This window comes from Telopea speciosissima, chromosome 11 (genome assembly GCF_018873765.1).
Source record: "Telopea speciosissima isolate NSW1024214 ecotype Mountain lineage chromosome 11, Tspe_v1, whole genome shotgun sequence".
Lineage (NCBI taxonomy): Eukaryota > Viridiplantae > Streptophyta > Magnoliopsida > Proteales > Proteaceae > Telopea > Telopea speciosissima.
This window is the reverse complement of record NC_057926.1, coordinates 2,173,528-2,192,724: the sequence shown is the minus strand read 5'-3', so window position 1 is coordinate 2,192,724 and position 19,197 is coordinate 2,173,528. Positions and strand designations below refer to the sequence as shown.

General features: G+C 39.0%; 1 protein-coding gene across 1 annotated transcript in view; it reads right to left on the bottom strand.

Moving 5' to 3' along the window:
• LOC122646106 overlaps nt 1-15,242 on the bottom strand; it is a 28,081-nt gene extending 12,839 nt beyond the window's left edge. The window contains exons 1-2 of the mRNA XM_043839587.1: nt 15,003-15,242; nt 14,053-14,175 (exon numbers count right to left, since the gene is read on the bottom strand). Of these exons, the coding sequence (XP_043695522.1) occupies nt 14,053-14,175; nt 15,003-15,097 (218 nt within the window). The 5' untranslated portion in view covers nt 15,098-15,242. The remainder of the gene's footprint in view (nt 1-14,052; nt 14,176-15,002) is intronic.
• Nucleotides 15,243-19,197: the final 3,955 nt, after the last annotated feature.

The following is a 19,197-nucleotide window of genomic DNA, read 5'->3' as shown; positions in this document are numbered from 1 at the left end:
ATCAACAAAAATTGGATCAGATCTGAATTAGTGAACAATCCTAGGATTCAAGCTCCAAGGTGAGCCGGATATGAACCAGAAAAGCTTCACATAACTGAATAAGTTCGTAGTTGCAACCAATAGCCGTGGAACACACTGTTGTAGTCCCAAATAAGCTGATCTCCAGGGTAGCAGATTCGAGTCTTCAATAATGAAAGAAATTCAGTCTCCAATAGTAGGAAATTCAGTCTCAATAACAGGGTAGCAATATTCCACATAAAGGCAGCAGTAACATGTCAACCAGTCATGCTTACAGAAGCCAATCAATAAAACCAGCAAATATAAGAGAAATAACTTGACAGATCCATAGGGAGTTGAAGCAGCCAGCCATAGAGGAACAAGAAAAAACAGGTTGATAATTGGAGAAACCGAACCATAAGAATGAACTGGAATTTTTCCAAAAAGAATTGATGAATGATGTTGAAATATGGGTTGAATACTCCTCTGATGGTTATAAAACTCTCCTAAAAAAATCAGCACTAGTGGACTGCCCTAACCCTTAGATCGATTATAGTCAGGGTTTTGTAAAAAACCCTGAAAGTGAAGATCGATTGTAGGGAAGGGGGCTTCAACAAAGTGATGATGACTTGTCACAGGTGATGTCTTCTGGTAATAGATGCTGACCACCACTACTGGAATGGATCTCCAGTTCAAATAACCAATCTTCTTGGTAATTGAGACTTGATCTTCACGTGGGAAAAACACCAAAAAATTGCAGAAAAATAGGGCAGCAGCTATCATGTGCAATAAACCTTCTTGAAGCCAGGAATAGTTGAAGTAGAATGTCCTTCTTGATGGTAGAAATACCTCCAAAGAACTCCAATAGCAGCAATCAACCCTAACCCTAAAATCGATATGTGGTAGGGTTTTGTAAAACCCTAAAAACGAGGATCGATTGGGGTTAGGGGTCTTCAAACTCTTGGAAAGAGGCAAATACTGAGGTCGAGTGATCCTTGTAGGTGGAGTAATCATCCCTCCAAAAGGCAGCAAAGACTAAAACCAATCCAGCCATAAAAAAGTGTCCAAATTGAGGTCGATTAAGGCTTGTAGTAGTAGGGAATTATCCCTGAAAAATTAGCTGCATCTGACAGGGGAAGCCCCAAAATCGATTGGAGTCAGGGTTTTGAAAAAAACCCCTGAGAAGGTGAGATCGATTTGGGTATGGAGGTTGGAAAACTTAATAAAAGATGGAGAGAAGGAAAAAAAAAGGGAAGTAAGGCTATGGAATAGGGTAGAAGAGGGCTGGAAGAGGCTGCATAGGATGCTCCAAAAATTCTAGACAGCTCCAATATCGCAGGTATGGCTCCAGCAAATTTCGAACAGAATTTTTTAATAAAAAAGGTAGAAAGGAAGGGGGGGCAGCAACTAAATCATCGATATTCTGTGTTTACCTCAATAATGCTGCCCCTTTACAGGCTGAGAGGAAGAAGAACAGAAGAAGGAGAAAACCGAGAAAGAGAGAAGAAGGGAGAGATCAATTGAGGAGACGTAGGGAGAATTAGGGGTTTTTTTTCCTCTCTCTAACCTAGATCAAACCAGTCTGATACCATGTTGGTAGAACCGTAGGTCAAAAAGAGAGAATAAAAGAATGGAATGGCTTGTTGTATTGATAGAAAAGCCCCTGTATTTATAATAGAGGGGAAGTTACAAATAGACTAAACTAGGCGATGTGGGACTAAAACCCACACAGCCAACATAAACTTAATACACTAAATAACATAAAAAAATACCCCAAAAAGACCAGAATACCTTGAGGGTATTCTGGAGTATATATTCTAACACTCCCCCTCAAGCTGGATTATACAAATATTAATGAAAGAAGATCCAGCTTGGACTAAAGAAAAAAGAACTCCATAACAATGCTAACAGGGAGTGTTAGAGTATATCGAGCATATAGTGCTGAGGGGAATCTCGATTAGGATATTCCAATATCCTAATCGAGATTCACCCCTAGTTGGCTCCTTTCTTATTTTGGTTATAACTAGGATAAGTTCACTTTCTGTTTTCCTATTGTCTCTATGTTTGTGGATCCTAACATGATTAGGAGTCCTTCTTTGTATTATGGTCTGAGAAATAAATAAAGGCAGTAAGGAGGAGACTGTTTAGTTCGATCATCAGTCTTTAAACAGTCCCTGTTCTTCATCTCCACCCTCTCGGCTCTGGTTTTCTAGTGTTCTGATCTGACATAGCCCATGCCCAAGACTTATAAATTAAGGCTACGCAACGCATAATTTCCTAAGTGAATTAGCATTTGTTGTGGCTATGCAACATTTATATCCAATAAGAAATAGCATAAGTAGTAACACACCTAGAGAAACAGGCACTAAACCTAAAGAATACAGTATGTAAACATTGAATGGCAGAAGGATACATCAGCAGTCTTGGGGGGCTTATGCAGATCAGAACATAACTTCAGTCAGTTGCACTGGCTACTAGAATCAAATCAGTTTTCACAGGCTATGAGAATTGACTCTAATTCCATGAGAAAGTTCTAATAAGCAAGGATTTAAGTCTCGGACCGTATCGTATCATCTCGGCCGATACGTCTCGGTATCGGTCATGGTCGATACGATACAGGCCAAGATGTATCTCTTTTTTAAAAAAATGCAAATGTCTCGACTGTATCGAGACGTATCGACCGAGACGTACCGATACGATACGATACGATCGATACGTATCGATACAGCCGAGAGTTTTTAAAAATATTATTTTATTATATTTAAAAAAACGATACGTATCGAGACATATCGAGTCGTCTCGATATGTATCGTTATGTATCGACCGATACATAACGATACATATCGAGACGACTCGATACGTCTCGATACGTATCGTTACTTAAAACCCACATGTCCATTTCATTTCTGAAAACCAAAAAGTCGAACTTTGAACAGGCTGGTGGAAAAAACCTCTTTCCAGCTTTGAGAAACCCTTCAAAAAACACATTTAAACTTGGTTTTTGGGTAAGATTTGTTGAGGGCTTTCAATCTTTTGCCAAAAACGACCCTAAAGCTGGTGAAATCACATCATTTGGTGCATCTAACAGCCCACATTTGAAATCAAAAGCTGTTCTTGAAGGGAAAGGTAAGTTTTTTGAAAAAAACTTGATTCTTTTGCTTAAATCTTTGATTTTTGGTATGAATCGAAGGGAATATGTTAAACTAACATAGAAATTGCATTCTTTGTATACATTTACAAAGATTTGACTTCAAATCCATGTTTCTTTGGCATTTTTTACCCAAAACCGAAAATTCCTTCTTTAAAATGATTTTTTTTTATTTTTTATTTTCTTCTTAAATTTAAAACAAATGCTAATGTATATAGTATATGTAGTACATTATGTATAGATCTATGACATCTCAACAAGATTATACATTTACCCTAAAATCTGTATTTTTTTTAATTTTTTGGGTATTTTCTGAATTTATAAAGTACTTAAAAAAATCTCAAAAATCATGATTTTTCCATCTATACTCTTTCATTATAGTTTGATAAAATGTATAATTGGCTGAAATAGAAGAGAAGAGTTAGACTCATATATGTAGTACATTATGTCATTTTTTTTTCATTATTTGAAAAATTAAATAATGTGTAACTAGTTGTAGAAAATATAAAAATGTTTAAATATTGTTTAGGGCAACTTTGCTAGGTAGTAAATACATGAAAATGATGCAATGCATGACATGCATCATAATGTCTGTCTATATTTGTATAAATTATTGATGTGTGGATTTGAATATTGTTTAATATAGATCTTATATAGTTATCTACTTTTGTTTGGTATTTAGGACGATGCCGCGACAACAAGACATTGGGTGGTCTTATTGTACCAAGATATATGCATGATATATGACACAAATTGCTTGTTTATATTGTTTTTTGTGTCCAAAAGTGTATTTTCATGTGTATTTTGATCATTTTCATGTGTTTCTGCACCGATCGATAAGTATCTCCGATACGATACGATACATCTCTTAAAATCGCCTGACCGATGCGATGCCCGATAAAGATACTTAAATCCTTGCTAATAAGCCTATCAATTGAATCAGAATTAAAGTATCTATTATACAGGTCTACATATAGCTCACCAATTGCATGACATGCAAGTACAATCACTGAATCTTGCGCTTGGCTCAGGGAAAAAAGAAAAGAGTAGAACTGCTGCATCTCATGAAAACTAGATCAAATAGAACTGTGAAGAAGGAAAGACTGAAAGAGAGTGTTCAAGAGGTTAGTTGACAATGCAGCCTCTTAAAGAGAATTCTTTGTGTACCACCCCACCCCCCCCACCCCAAAAAAAGAAAAGAAAACAAAGTTGTTTAGAATACAATAGTCAACAATATAAATTATAATTTGACATTTCAGGGCTTTCCATTGCAGTGATGACTGTGCAAAGAATCCAGACTACTACAGCACCCCTGGCAGTAAGCAAAGTGTAGGCATTGAGGGACTCTATACATACATGGATTTATCATATTGCACAATCTATCCTAATGTTATCTGCTATTATCGTAGTTCAAAATCTTGACAAAATTTCGTCGAGAACTCGAAAATTCTTCTCTGGTGATGGTGATGGTGATGGTGCATATGATGGAATTTGAGAGCAGTATATGGTAGAGCAGCAGGAGCCGGCTGTAGAGCAGATCTGATTCACTGGAAAAACACAGTTTGATCATGACACACAGGATACAGACCATTGTGCACGTGCCACCACACCGGCCACAAGTAAGGGTTACTCGAAAGGGCCTTGTTCCCAGTTCCATCCTAGTAGGCAAGCTGATCTTATGGACATTGATACCTTATCTAGCTCTGTTGGTGGATTGAGCATTGGTGACAAGGATAGCAGATCAAGTGGGCATTGGCGTGCCCCATCTTTTGGCGGAGAGAGCAGTCCATCTCCAACACCATCAGAGTACAGTTCATCACATTCACAACCACATAGGCAGTTTACTGGGGTGGAGGAGCATATATCTTCTACATCCATTCCCAGTTTTGAGTACGACTCCCACTCACAGGGATGTAGTGGATCGTCTTTTGTGGACGACATCTTCTCCTACCTAACCCACCAGCCGTACCCGTACATCCTCCCAGAAGCATCATATCACAATGGATCAGTGGGTAGTTTTTCACAGTTTGGTGATCTATATCTTAGGATAGGTTACCTTCTGTTGAATAATGTACACCAGAATACTGTGGGGCTGGTCTTTTTAAAGTTGTAATATTATGATTATGTACCTCCTAGTTAAGTCGGCTAAGCTAGGGGTATTTTGGACATTAGACTATAATCTCTTTTATTATAAATACAAGGCTTGTTTGATCACATTGATCATTCAAGCAACATTCTCTAATTCAGATCTGCTAACATGGTATCAAAGCAGGTTTCGAATTAGGGCCCTCACTTCTCTTTCATTCTCGATTTCTCCTTCCTCTCTCTTTCATTCTCGATTTCCTTCTTCCCTCCTCTCTCTCTCCTTTTGTTCTTCATTCTCCCACAAGGGCAGCACTGATGAGGTGATCTAAAGATCCAAATGCTGTCCTCCATTACCTCATTCATGATATAAAAAAAGTTCTGCTCGATAGAAGATTGCTCCCTATCTGCGATATTTGTAGCCTTCCAAGTTTTTGTGGATTGATCCTCTCTATAGTAGAAGCACTCGATTCACTTTTTTGAAGTGCAAGAACTGCAGAAGATTATTGTGCAAGCTTCTATCCCTCTTCCTTGATCGATTTTTTTCAAAATTCTAGTTTTTTCCAAAACACGAAATATCGATCCTTGTGTTGCTGGTCTCTGTTGAAGCTGGTTTTTGGAAGGGTGATTCTCCAGTCCTACAGGCACACTCGATCTCAATTTCAGCTCCATCCATCAAGGTTTTGGCACCATTCCCCCCTATATCGATCTCACCAAAACAGGGTTTTTTTCAAAACCCTGATAAAATCGATCTAGGGGTTTAGCCTCTCTGTTGCTGCTGATTTTTTAAGACAATTATTATCACCATTACACAAGTCCCTCCACCAATTTCTGGCCCTTCTTTTGAAGTGCTTCCTTGTTTTTCTCATCACACCAGCCCTTCTTTGCGAATTGGGTTTCTCTACTGCATTATGGGTGACTCTGAAGTCTCTACTGGCACTTCTGTTGCTGATGGGTTTGGTAGGAATGACAAGCGTGACCTTCTCCCTAATCCTATCAAATTGGATGAGAATAATTATCTGATCTAGTCTCGCTCGGCATACTTTGTCATTGCTGGCCGTGGGTTTACTAGACATATTGATGGTACTACTGCTATGCCAACTGCTCCTGGTCCTCTTCTAACCAGATGGATCTCTAATAATGGTATCCTCATGTCTTATTTGATTGGCTCTATGCAATCAAACCTTGCAAGTGGTTTCCTTCTCCTTGATATATCCCATCAAATCTGGTCTGCTTGCAAGAAAACATATAGACAGCTTGGTAATGATGCATAGGTGTATGAACCCGAAAAAGGCCAATCATACTACTCAAGGGGATTTGTCTGTCTCCAAGTATTATGCTACCTTGCGCAGTCTGTGGTAGCAATTGGACCATTTTCTGATTTCCACCCTACTACAGCTGCCGATATTACTGCATATAAGAAGCATCTAGACAAAACCCGAGTTTATGATTTTTTGGCTTGTTTGAATATGAAGTATGACCAGATCCGTGTTCAAGTATTGAGTCATTCCCCTTTTCCCACACTTGAACAGTCCTATGCTTTAGTCTCCTCTGAAGAAAACCGTCGGGCTGCTATGCTCCACTCTCCTGTTACTGAAAGATCAGCCATCTAGACTGCCGCCCAGGCTACTCCTGCACTTGTTGGACATGATTCTCTTGGTGATTCTACTACAGGGACTGTTACTTGTGAGCACTGTCACAAGAAATACCACACCAAAGAGAAATGCTGGAAGCTTCACGGGAAACCAGTTGATTTTGAGGCCAAACGGGCTGCCAAAAAAAAACAAAGAACAAGGCTCATCATACTGAGACTATTACCACAGCCCCTGCTACTGACATTGGTCTATCCCAGGATGATCTACAGGCATTCCTATGTGTGCTACAGTCTTCTGCTGCTGCTGCTTCTACTACATCAACTCCTGCCAATTCCTCTGCTCCTTCAGGTTCAAACTTTGCCCAGTCAGGTATTTCATTTGGTGGTCATTGTGCTTCCATAGCTTCCCATCCTTGGATCATAGATTCTGGAACTACAGATCACATGACTGGTTCCTCTAGCCTTTTCCATCGCTATTCTCCAACATCTGGGAAAGACAAAGTCAAGGTAGCTGATGGTTCCCTTTCCTCCATCTTTGGAAAAGAATCATCAACTGCACTTTCTCTCTTACTTTGTCTTCTGTTTTGCACATTTCTAATTTTACTACTAACCTCCTTTCAATTAGTAGTATTACTCGTGATCTTAACTGCAAAGTAACATTTTTTCCTTCCCATTGTGTTTTTCAGGATCTGGTCTCTGGGAAGACGATTGGATTGGGTAAAGTGCACGGTGGATTGTACCTGCTTGATGATGGTCGTTTTACTCCACCACCATTACCTTCTCCACTACACCAGAACTCTTTGGTCTCTTTTGAACTTTACCAATGGTACTCTAGATTAGGTCACCCTCCATTAGGAATTTTAGCACGTTTATTTCCTACTTTGGTCAAAGAATGTAATGAGGATGATTTTTTTTTGTAGGGCTTGTGTTTTGGCCAAACAGACACGTTCAACTTATTCTATTTCAAATAAAAGTAGTTCTTCACTTTTCCATTTGGTGCATTCTGATGTTTGGGGCCCTAGTCGTAAGACTTCTCTTTCTGGTAATCGTTGGTTTGTTTCATTTATTGACTACCATTCTAGAAACACATGGATTTATCTTATGCATGCAAAAAATCAGGTTTTTCATGTTTTCAGCATTTTCATAAAATGGTCCAAACTCAGTTCTAGGCTACTCTCAAAATTTTGAGAAGCGATTATGGAACCGAGTATACAGAAAATGTGAAATCCGCAATAAATTTAAACTTTTTGGAACTTGTGTGATTTCAGGTTCCAACTCTGTGTCCATGATTGCTTCAATGATTTGGGCTGCACCGGTCGAGGATACAGATGAATCTCTCGACACCCCTATGGAGGATTCCAGGGATTCTTCCCAACTTGCCCTTTTGGAGTCAGAGGACCCCTGTGAAACCCCGCACTGGAGTTACCTGTGTCGGATTTGCTACTTGGAGGCTATGCAGAAGATCTCCCTTCATTAGAACTATTGTAAGTATAATTTAAAAGTATTTATATGATGTTTTGTACGACCAAATAGAATTAGAAGGGTATTTTAATCAAATTGCTTCTGTGGGACCCACGTCCCCAGTGGAAAATCCAGTTCCTAACAATTACCCGTGTCTGGATTACCCCTGATGTCGTATGACGTCACTCTTTGGTTAGAATAGATTAATAAATACAAAATTTTGGTTAGAAACTGTTTTAGAAATCAGTTTTAAAACTGATTTTACCTAGAAAGACCAAACAACCCTTAAATAATTAAACCACTATAAATACTATTCCTACTACACTATTCATATCTAAGTCTAAGAGAACCGAATTTCAGTCTTGGGAATTTTGGAGAGATAGAGAAAGAAGAGAGGAGAAGGGAAAAGGAGGACCTACTTTGGGAAATCCGAACCTGGTCTTCATTTGGGAGCTTGAAAATCTTCATTTGAGAGCTTGGGAGCAGAAATTCAAGGCTGCTTCTTCCCCATCTGCTGCTACACAAACAGGTAGGCTTCAATCCTTGCTGCCTCCCTCCATTCTTCCCTAATTTCTTCTCTAAATCCCCTCTAATTGCAGCCTAAGCTGCTGGCTGCTATTAAAACCCCATAACCAAGCTGTTATACTGAAGATTTAGTGTTTCTGAGACTGATTTAGGTCAATTTACACTCCTTTACAGCAGAAACCCTTGGCAGTCCCTCTAATTATGTTTAATTCTGGTTCTAGGGATCAGATTTTAGAACCCTAACCCACCAATTTGAATTCTATAATTAAAATTCCCTAATTTAAGTTTAATTTTAAGAATTGAACAACCATACAAGCTGACCCACCTTGAATTGGGTCTAAAACCTGTAATTGACCACATGCATGTCAAGATCCATGCCCTACAAGAAAAAGCCCCAATTCTGAGACTTGAACCGGATGCAGAACTAAGGTTTGAACTGGTCGACCGGTTCAGCTTGGGTCTGAATCCAGTTCACCCCTGTTATGCCCATTTTGCCCTCCAATGGTTGGGTACTGTCCCAGACCTATATCAGACCCTAATTCCTACTGTTTCCTACTGTTCTAGGCCTGTCTCTGCTACTTTTCTCCTGTTGTGTCTGACCTGTTGGGATCTGTTGCCTAGGTTAGCCAAATACTTCAGGTAAGGGAATTTTGAACTTAATTTGGGTGTGTTTGTCATTTTAATTTACTGTTGTTCTGGATGCCATGTCATGCATCATCAAAACTACTCAGATGCATATAGTTTATTAGCTTATATTTTGATGCACTAGAATGCATGTGATTTAGGCTGCATTTGACATCTTGCACTGCATTGCATTGATTTTATTGCTATTGTTAAATGTTGATGGTGAAGTACTGTACCTTTATAATTCAGCTATTCATACTTGTATCATCATGAATAGATTGCACTGGGCTAGGTTGTTGATCATTACCCTGTACTACGTCCCTTGCCAACAGGGGAAGAGGTGTTGGACAACCCATGCTTCCGCCGAAGGGTAAATGCCGAGGAGCCATCTTCTGTCCCACGTTAGCGTGTGTACTCCGCTGTGGGAATAAACAGTTAGGGTTTGTCTTTGAGGGTCTGTGGGGTCCGCTGCCTGGTGACATGCTGATCTGGCGGGTCCTCACCGTGGTAGAATAGTTTCACTCGAGTGACCGATGTGTGAATTCCGGGACCGAGGTTAACATCTACCACAGTAGTACTTATGCCTCATGAGACTTAGTATCTATGCTAGGAGCATACTAGACTAGGACATGCATCATGAAATATTGTGCTTGTATGCATGCGTTCCCTTGCTGGGCTCAGTAGAGAGCTCACCCCCGTGGATCCTTATTTTCTTACAAATGAAACTGCTCTCGTTGCTGCTAGTGTTTCTGTGGGGATTCCTCCTTCTCAGGACTCTCCTGCTGCTTATGGAGTTGATACTCCTATCTTGGTTGAGCACGATGCTTCATGTTCCTGTGATGCCTGCGTGTTCTCCTGATCCTCCAAAATGATCAGGCTCTTCCTTCCCTTTTTGATATAACACTTTTGTAGTAGCTATAGTTTATAGTCTTTTTGGGGCTTTGAGTTACTCTTCTGTGAATCACCAATGTAACTCGCTTATATATAAATGTTTATATAAATATAACTGTTATCACTAGTTCTTCTTTATTACTGCTTATTGTCTTATTTAATTGCTTCCGCTACATTTAAATTCTGATTATTGTGAATGAAATTGTGAATAGAGTACTGCACTTGCGATCCTGGTGGGTTGGTTAGATGTCCGAGACATCCAGTCACACTTGCCCTTATAAACCGGGCCGGGGTGTAACAGAAAATCAATTTCAAAAATATTTTGCTGATCATGGGATTATTCGCCAAACTAGTTGTGTAGATACCTCAGCCCAAAACGGTGTGGCTGAATGGAATAACCGCCACTTATTAGAAGTGGCCAGAGCATTGATGTTTGCTCGTAATGTTCCATCCCAATACTGGGGGGATGCTGTTCTCACTGCAGCCTATCTCATTAATCGGTTGCCTTCTCAAGTTCTTGACTCCCGTAGTTCGACTGAGATTTCACTTGGGAATTCTTCCTTTGTGTTTCTTCCAAGGTGTTTGGTTGTGTGTGTTATGCTCGGGATACTAAATCTCCTGGCAAACTTGAACCCCATGGGTTACAGTGTATTTTTTTTGGGTATTCTCTAACCTAGAAAGGTTATAAGTGTTATCATCCTCCTTCTCGTCGTACTCTGGTCAGTCTGGATGTCATTTTTCATGAACACCTTCCATATTATTCTTCACCACGTCTTCAGGGGGAGAGTTCTAGTGAAGATGTGGTTCCTCCTCTTTTATACCCTTCAGATGTTGCCCAGCCCCCTTTGGTTGCTGCTCCTTCATCTCAAGGGAATCCATTACAGGGGGAGATCATGGAAAATAATGGTGGTGATGTTCCTATTCAAGGGGAGTTGACTTCAGTCCAGAGAACCATCAGTGAATTTCAGAAGAGAATTGACAACTCCAACATTATCACCTATAAAAAAAAGATGTTCCAAAATAGGGCAGCTTCAATCCACTGTGGCACGAATACCTATCCAATTGCCGACTCAGGATCCAGATCCTCCTTCCCCTGGTAAGACTTCTTCCTCCGACCTACCTATTGCTCATCGCAAAGGTACTAGGACTTGCACTTAGCATCCCATTTCTCGCTTTGTTTCTTATAGTTCTCTTTCTCCATCCTTTCGTGCATTTGTGTCCTCTCTTTCTTCTGTTTCCATTCCTAAAAATTGTCAGGAAGCTTATGCAGATGGAAAGTGGAAGGCAGCAATGTTGGAAGAAATGAGAGCATTGAAAAAAAACAATACTTGGAGCTTGTAGCTCTTCCTCCAGAGAAAAAACCAGTTGGATGTAAATGGGTGTTCATGGTCAAACAGAAGGTTGATGGGACTGTGGATCGATATAAGGCACGTCTGGTCACAAAGGGCTTCACTCAGACATATGGCATTGATTATCAGAAGACCTTTGCTCATGTTGCAAAGCTGAATACAATTCGAGTTTTGCTATCTTGTGCAGTCAATCTTGGATGGAATCTACAACAGCTAGATGTGAAGAATGCCTTCCTCAATGGAGAACTTGGTGAGGAGGTGTATATGGATATTCCAACAAGGTTTTCTTGTGATAGTAATAAAGGTAAAGTGTATAAATTGAAGCATACACTTTATGGGCTGAAGCAGTCACCTCGAGCATGGTTTGGCAGATTTCACAAGGCTATGGTTTCTGTAGGCTATAAGCAGAGTAATGTTGATCACACTCTCTTTATAAAGAGGGTTGGTGGAAAACTCACTGTTCCTATAGTCTACGTTAATGACATTGTTGTTACTGGCAACGATGGTGATGAGATCAGCCGTTTGAAGACCTTTCTTGGGCAGGAGTTTGAGATTAAAGATTTAGGAAAGCTATGGTACTTTCTTAGGATTGAGGTTGCCAGATCTTCTAAAGGCATCTTTCTCTCAAAGGAAGTATGTCCAAGATTTATTAGCTGAAACCGGTTTATTAGGATGTCACCCTTCAAATACTCCTATAGATGCTAATGTTCGTCTCAAAGAAAAGGAGGGTGAACCTGTTGATAAAGGTCAGTACCAAAGACTAGTGGGGGCTATTCTTCGCATTCTTCACCTACGGATAGAGGCGTATACTGATGCTGATTGGGCTGGCTCTATAGATTGCATGTCTATCTCTGGGTATTGTTCTTTTGTTGGTGGCAATCTTGTCACTTGGCGTAGTAAGAAGCAGAATATGGTGGCTCGTTCTAGTGCTGAAGCAGAATTTCGTGCTATGGCCCAAGGCATTTGTGAGTTACTTTGGCTGAAAGGCTTGCTACAAGACTGGTATTCCTATTCATCTTCCTATGATGTTGTACTGTGACAACAAGGCTGCAATCAGCATTGCATATAACCTGGTATAACATGATCTCACTTAGCATGTTAAAGTGCATAGGCATTTCATCAAGGAAAAATTAGAAGAGGGGGTGATTTGTGTTCCCTTTGTGAAGTCTACTGATCAGGTTGCTGACATTTTCACCAAGGGATTGTCTGGAAAGCTATTTCATCCAAACTTAGTCAAGTTGGGCATGATTAACATATTTGCTCCAACTTGAGGGAGAGTGTTGAATGTACACCAGAATACTGTGGCAGTATTCTGGTTTTTTTACAATTGTAATATTATGTTTATGTACCTCCTAGAGTCCTAGCTAATTCGACTAAGCTAGGGGTATTTTGGACATTAGGCTATAATCTCTTTTATTATAAATACAAAGCTTGTTTGATCACATTGATCATTCAAGCAACATTCTCTAATTCAGATCTACTAACACCTTCAGTATGTCGATGATGCAATTTACATGGCAACTGTGGAAGACTATACTCATTTCTTCTACCAGACTATGACGTGGCATCCATATGTCCTACAGTCAGAGGACAATGCTCGTCGGCTCCATCGGACTATGAGTGAGAATGTGGGATCGATCCTGGACGGCGCAGTAATTATTATTAGTAGACACTTGACTTGTATTCGGAGAGTATATTGATGTCATCCAAATTATGTACTTAATATTATGACTTATGAGTCATTGACTTTATGTTTGTATGATTTGCTTGTTTAAATTGCTTACTATGTTCTCTAGTACTTAAACAATGTGTAATTAACTAATTATACATTAGGATTCGACCGTATACTATCATTCAAGGGTGCAAATCCAAAACACCACTTTGGGTGACTATTGTTGCAATTTGAACATTTACATGTGTTTATATAGCCTAAAATAGGGTTTCATGAAGTTTTAGGCTTTAATTTGGCCTAAAACCCACCTAAAGAACCAACCGAAATCTTACAGATAAAATACCAAATTTCGGCAAAATTTCGGTCAAGCTGAAATGGCCAGCCGAAACGAGATTTAATACTATGGCTATTATGTACCAAGTTCTTTGAAGGCTTGTGTTTTTGGTTTATTGAATAAAGGTCGTTACCATATCCAAGAAAAACAAGGTGTCAAGATCTGAACTGCAAATAATATGAGTTTGAAAATAATGGTAGGCATAGGAGCAATGGAGCATTCCTATTTCCTAATACATGTTATATAACAACATAGGTACTGATCTTTTTTCCTTTTTAGAAAAAGAAAGGTAAATATTTTTGTATGTACAAGTGGTGGAAGATAAACAGATAGAGAAACAAAAAGAGAAAAAGTGCATCTTTAAGGAGGCAATACCTGATAGCATCTTCATATTTAGAATCTGGATGTTTTTGAAAGAACCTCTTGATATAGATATCCTCAGGAAGACTGATTTTCTCAACTTTTCCATCAGTACGAGGGAATGTCACAGGTGGAGCCCTGGATGGTGCAATTTAACCATATGCAAGGGTGTCATATATAACCAATACATAGAAAGAAATAAAAATAGAAACTCTGGCCCCATGTAGGAAATAATTTTTCTTTACCACTTCTGTAGATATCTCAATTTAAGCACATCAAACACGTAATGGAAAGAAAATTAAGCAAGCTCAACAGAATTTTTAAGTTCATAATCTCTATTCTAATTTTTTTTTTCTTCCTTTGTTGGAGAAACCCTATTTCAAAGTTATAACAAAAATTTGACTGCTCAGCACATTTGGTAACATCAGCCCCCAATGCACCCCACACACATATACACACAACAAGGGACAGCTTCAAGTCAATAACCAGGCAGGCAGATCATAAAATCAAATCTGGCAGTTATTAAACCGATGGAGATAGAAACCTAGAGAAATCATGAAAGATTCGAACTTCTCCAGGATTGTGACCGACTTTGTCTTTGAGTGCCGTGACAGAAAACACAAATGTTACTTGGCTCACTACCCTAATAAGAAAGACACCCCTCTGGCTTCTCTCCACCACAACCATTGTAAACACAATTAAAGTTAAACACCCATCAAGCATTTCTTCATCAGAACCACGATTGTACGTCCTAATGTTTAAGCAATTCAAGAAACCAATGACATGTTTCATGTATTCAATCTGTTAAAACTCTTTAGTAAGGACAGAATCACAGAATCACAGAATGCACTATAATTTTGAGAAATGGCACTGGGAAATCGATCTCAATGACAAAACCAAACACACATTAAGAAAATATATATATATATATATATATATAGCGAAGAAGGAGCAAGGTAACGAACTCTTCCATGGCTTTGAGCCATACGGGCTTGGCCTTGGCAAGACCTTTCACGAGCTTCCTAGTTCTTGTCAGAAGATCTCCTTTCATGAACGACATGGTTGATGGTGGATAGTTGATGGTTCTCTCTGTCACAGTCTCTGTCCCTCTGCCTGTCTTCCTCCTCCCACTGAATTATTCAAGCAGTGAAGACAACTAATCTAAATTTCTTACATGGATGATGGATACCCTCCAATTCAAATCTGATGTTCAGAAAGAGAGCTATTGGTGAGGATTCACTCGATGAGGAGCTTATTCAAGAGAGCTAGCACACAAATTTATTAGAAAACTAGAAGCAAAACCATGTTCAACCAAAACTGCCACCCAGGTGTGTGACTTCAATTACTAGACAATATTGCATCGTGTGGCCACTTTGATATTTCCTTCTTGGTTTGGTCCATCATCTATGACATTGTAATTTGAAAGCCAGGTCCCAGGATATCTGACTGGTTAATTTTCATTTCTGGTCCATGAAGAAGCGAAAATTGCAGCTCTATAAATCATAACTCTTAGGCTGCATTTGGATGTGCTGATTTGGGGGTTTCCAATTCCATGAAATTTAGAATACATGGAATAAAAAATCCCTTCAATGATAATTCCAATATTTGGATTAATTTATAAAACCCATGGGATTGAAATCCCTTTCACAAATTATGTTCTTTGGATGCATTGAAATTGTGAGGATTTGGCATATACTACTTTGCCTTATCAATTACCTTACAAACATCTACGTTTCACAAATTCCACAATCTAACACTAGGCCTCAAGTGGTGTGTCACTTAAATGAATAAACCAGGTCTTTCCCATTAGATTTATTTAAGTGAATCAAATGACATACTTACGAACAAAGTTCGTAAGTTCTAAAACTCGCCGAGATCTCGGAAAACTCGACCTGGTGGAGATAAGATAGCATGCGAAATAAAAAAATGCAATGTTTCTAAAAACTCGACCGAGATTTCGAATATTTCGAGAATCTTGACCTCCTCAGTACTCCTAGAGTCATAGTATTGTATTGTTGGGACTTGGGACTATGTAATATGCATTGTGAACTATGCATTATTCATTGTACTTGGGTTGAGTGTCTATGTAATATGCTTTGTGAACACTTCACTATATCTTGTGGTTTGTAGTAGAAACTTTAAATCTTTAACTATTTCTTAAATAATTACTCAATATTATGTGTTTTCATCCATTATTGCATAATTTACTTGTTTACTTGCCAATTATATCTCATATCATTCAAACAATATGTAGAATATGCAATATTACATTAAGGGTTCGGCCTTTACTGCCAGCCAACCAAGGGTGCAAATCCAAAACAATCAAATTGGGTGTTTTTTTTTTTTTCAAATTTGAAGCCTTAAATATGTTTATTAAGACTAAAACAAGCTTCCCTTAAAGTTTCGGAGCCAACTGTGGCCATTTGCCCACCGAAACATAGTTCCGAAACAAAAAATAAAAAGAGTACACTATCTCGCCGAGATCTCGAGAACTCGGAAAACTCGACCTGGTCGAGATGGCTGTTCGAGACTCAACTTGACCCACTTGACTCAGCGGTTAGAGTATCACTTTCATACGGCGAGAGTCATTGGTTCAAATCCAATAGTAGGTAAAACCAGCCGAAACCCCTCCTTTTGCCAGCATGACAGCAAGCACAGACTGGCAGCCAGGTGCTGTAAGCCTGAATGACCAAAGCATCGGTTGCTTCCACTTACTTGATTGAATGATTGATTGGATTGAATAGCTAGGCCTATCTTTGTACGATGAAGAAGCCAACCGTACTCAAATAGCCGGAAGGAAAATAATTTGTGACTGCAGTTCGCGGTTACTACCTGCCCCTAAGACTGCCTTCTTTCTTTATAGGTTGCTTCAGACGAGTTTTTGAACCATGCTTATGAAAGGAAAACTACACCAGGCCAATCCACTCAAACAATTTTAAACATTTATTAACAGGGAAGAAAAATTCAATATGCAGTGGAAACAAGTAGTCACATCCAAAATATCCATGAAAATCCAAGCAATACAAGCTCACAAAGCACCAACCTAAAGATATCCATGGTCCAAAAGGCATTAATAAGGCATTAGCCTAATAATTTAACAACCAAATCGTAGAGCTTTCCTTATTGACCATAGTTAGTCAAGGCGACCAAGGTGTAATCATCGTTTGCGTTGAGAAGATCAAAGATTCGAGATGAAGTTAGGGTTTCAAGCCCAATAAAGGTAAACCCTAAATGCTTTTTCGGTTTATTTTTAGTTTTTGGATATTTTGATCGGTTAGAAAGTTGCATAGTACAGCTGTTATGCTGTAGGAAACTAGGAATAAATTTCGTACAATGAGGATAAGTTTCCACAAAGTTATATGGAAAAGAGCAGTAAAAACCCAAACTTTATGGCTAGGTTTCCCAATTTTGGCCATTGGTTCGACCGTTGGGTCGTCCAGTGTTGCCTAGATGCCCTAGTAGGGCTAAATAGATGATTTTAGTCGAGTCTGGATGATGGGAGATCAGTTCCAATTTTCCACTATTCCAAGAGTATAACTAAGAGCTTAGACTACAAGGCTACCCGCCTAGGCGCCTCAGGCGTTTTAGTAATTTTTTTTATATATCCATTATATCTAGTGTAGCAATGAAATAAATCTCCTTATATGCTACATCAATAATCAACATTCAAGGACCATCAAGAATCAATATAGAAAGTAGAAACCATAATAATGCAATTAGGTACTACAAACTACATCAATACCTTATCAAAGAAACCATGTACCATTAAATTGAACATTATAAAATTAATTAGGGAAAGAGAACTCTGTCCGGGAGTGTGGCCTATGCCAGCACTCTCATGAGTCTATCTCTCTCCACCCCATATGAAAAGACACCTCTGCCCCCTTGTTTTGAGGAGGAGAGAGATAGACACATGGGAGTGCTGGTGTAGGCCACACTCCCGGACAGAAAACTACTTCAAATAATTATTAAATAAGTCGAACAATGGAATAATCAACAATCATCATCCACTAGAAACCATAATTGATCAAAAATCAAAACTGACAAGTGACAAACAGAATTAGAAGAAGAAACGAATAGTTGGAATTAACACTTGCCAAATATGCACTTAACAGAATTTGCAATACGCACAACTAATGACAAAGTCTGCTGGAACTAACACTCAAGTTTGTAGTATACTATTTTTACCACTATGATGCCAAACTTTACATTCCAATAGTCGACTCCTAATCCTTGAACAAAATTTTCTCTCGTTCTCAAAAGCAAGAACTCGATGAGTGGCAGCGACAGTGCCAACCTTTCAAAAGGTCGTTGTAATCATTTGATCAAAATGAACAACGAAATATATGAATGTAAGAAATTACGTAAGCAACCATACTTAAAACAGAAAAACTGATGCAGAACATTTGGGGGCTGCTCCTACAAGCCCTAGCCCAGGCCCAATTAGATACTCCAAGAGATACCATCTCAGGCCCAAGCCCAAGCCCTACCAACCCTACATTTAGTTTTCATTTTAGTTATTACAGAATAGTTAGTTTTATTTCAGTTTATTTTTCACGAGCAGTTTTTTTTTTTTCTTTTTCTTTTTTACATGTCTTTCAGTTTTCATTTTTAGTGGTAGTGTGGTAGGCAGTTATAACCACCCCACAGCAAGTATGTAGACACTTATTTTCTTTAAAAGGGCTACTGCAGCCTCTTTGAGGAGAGATGAATGATGGAATACAGAAGAAAAACAAAGGATTCTGAATTTTCTTCTTCTCCCCCCCCCCCCCTCTTCGATTAGGTTTCTCTCTCTTTAATTCTTTTCCTTCATTAAATCCCAAATTCTGCTACTAAATCTCCTGTCTTTGTTCTTCTCCCTGTTCTTGTAATTCATCCCATCAAAAACAGGGAAGACAGGAACAAAAAACATAAAACTAGAGAAGAAGAGCTTCTTACCTATATACCAAGGGGAAAACCAGAGAAGAAGATTGGCAGAAGTAGGTGAAGAGGGTGGATAACCATATTGAACCATCTAAAAACCAGAATTATGTCAGCAGAACAATATGACATGGATGCTCAGGGTCAGGCCAGAGGCAATGGGGAGCAGAGAAAAGAGGTGGCTTACAGGAAGATGATGAGCTAGACTAATCAAGATTTGAATCCTATTTTCTTTCTAGA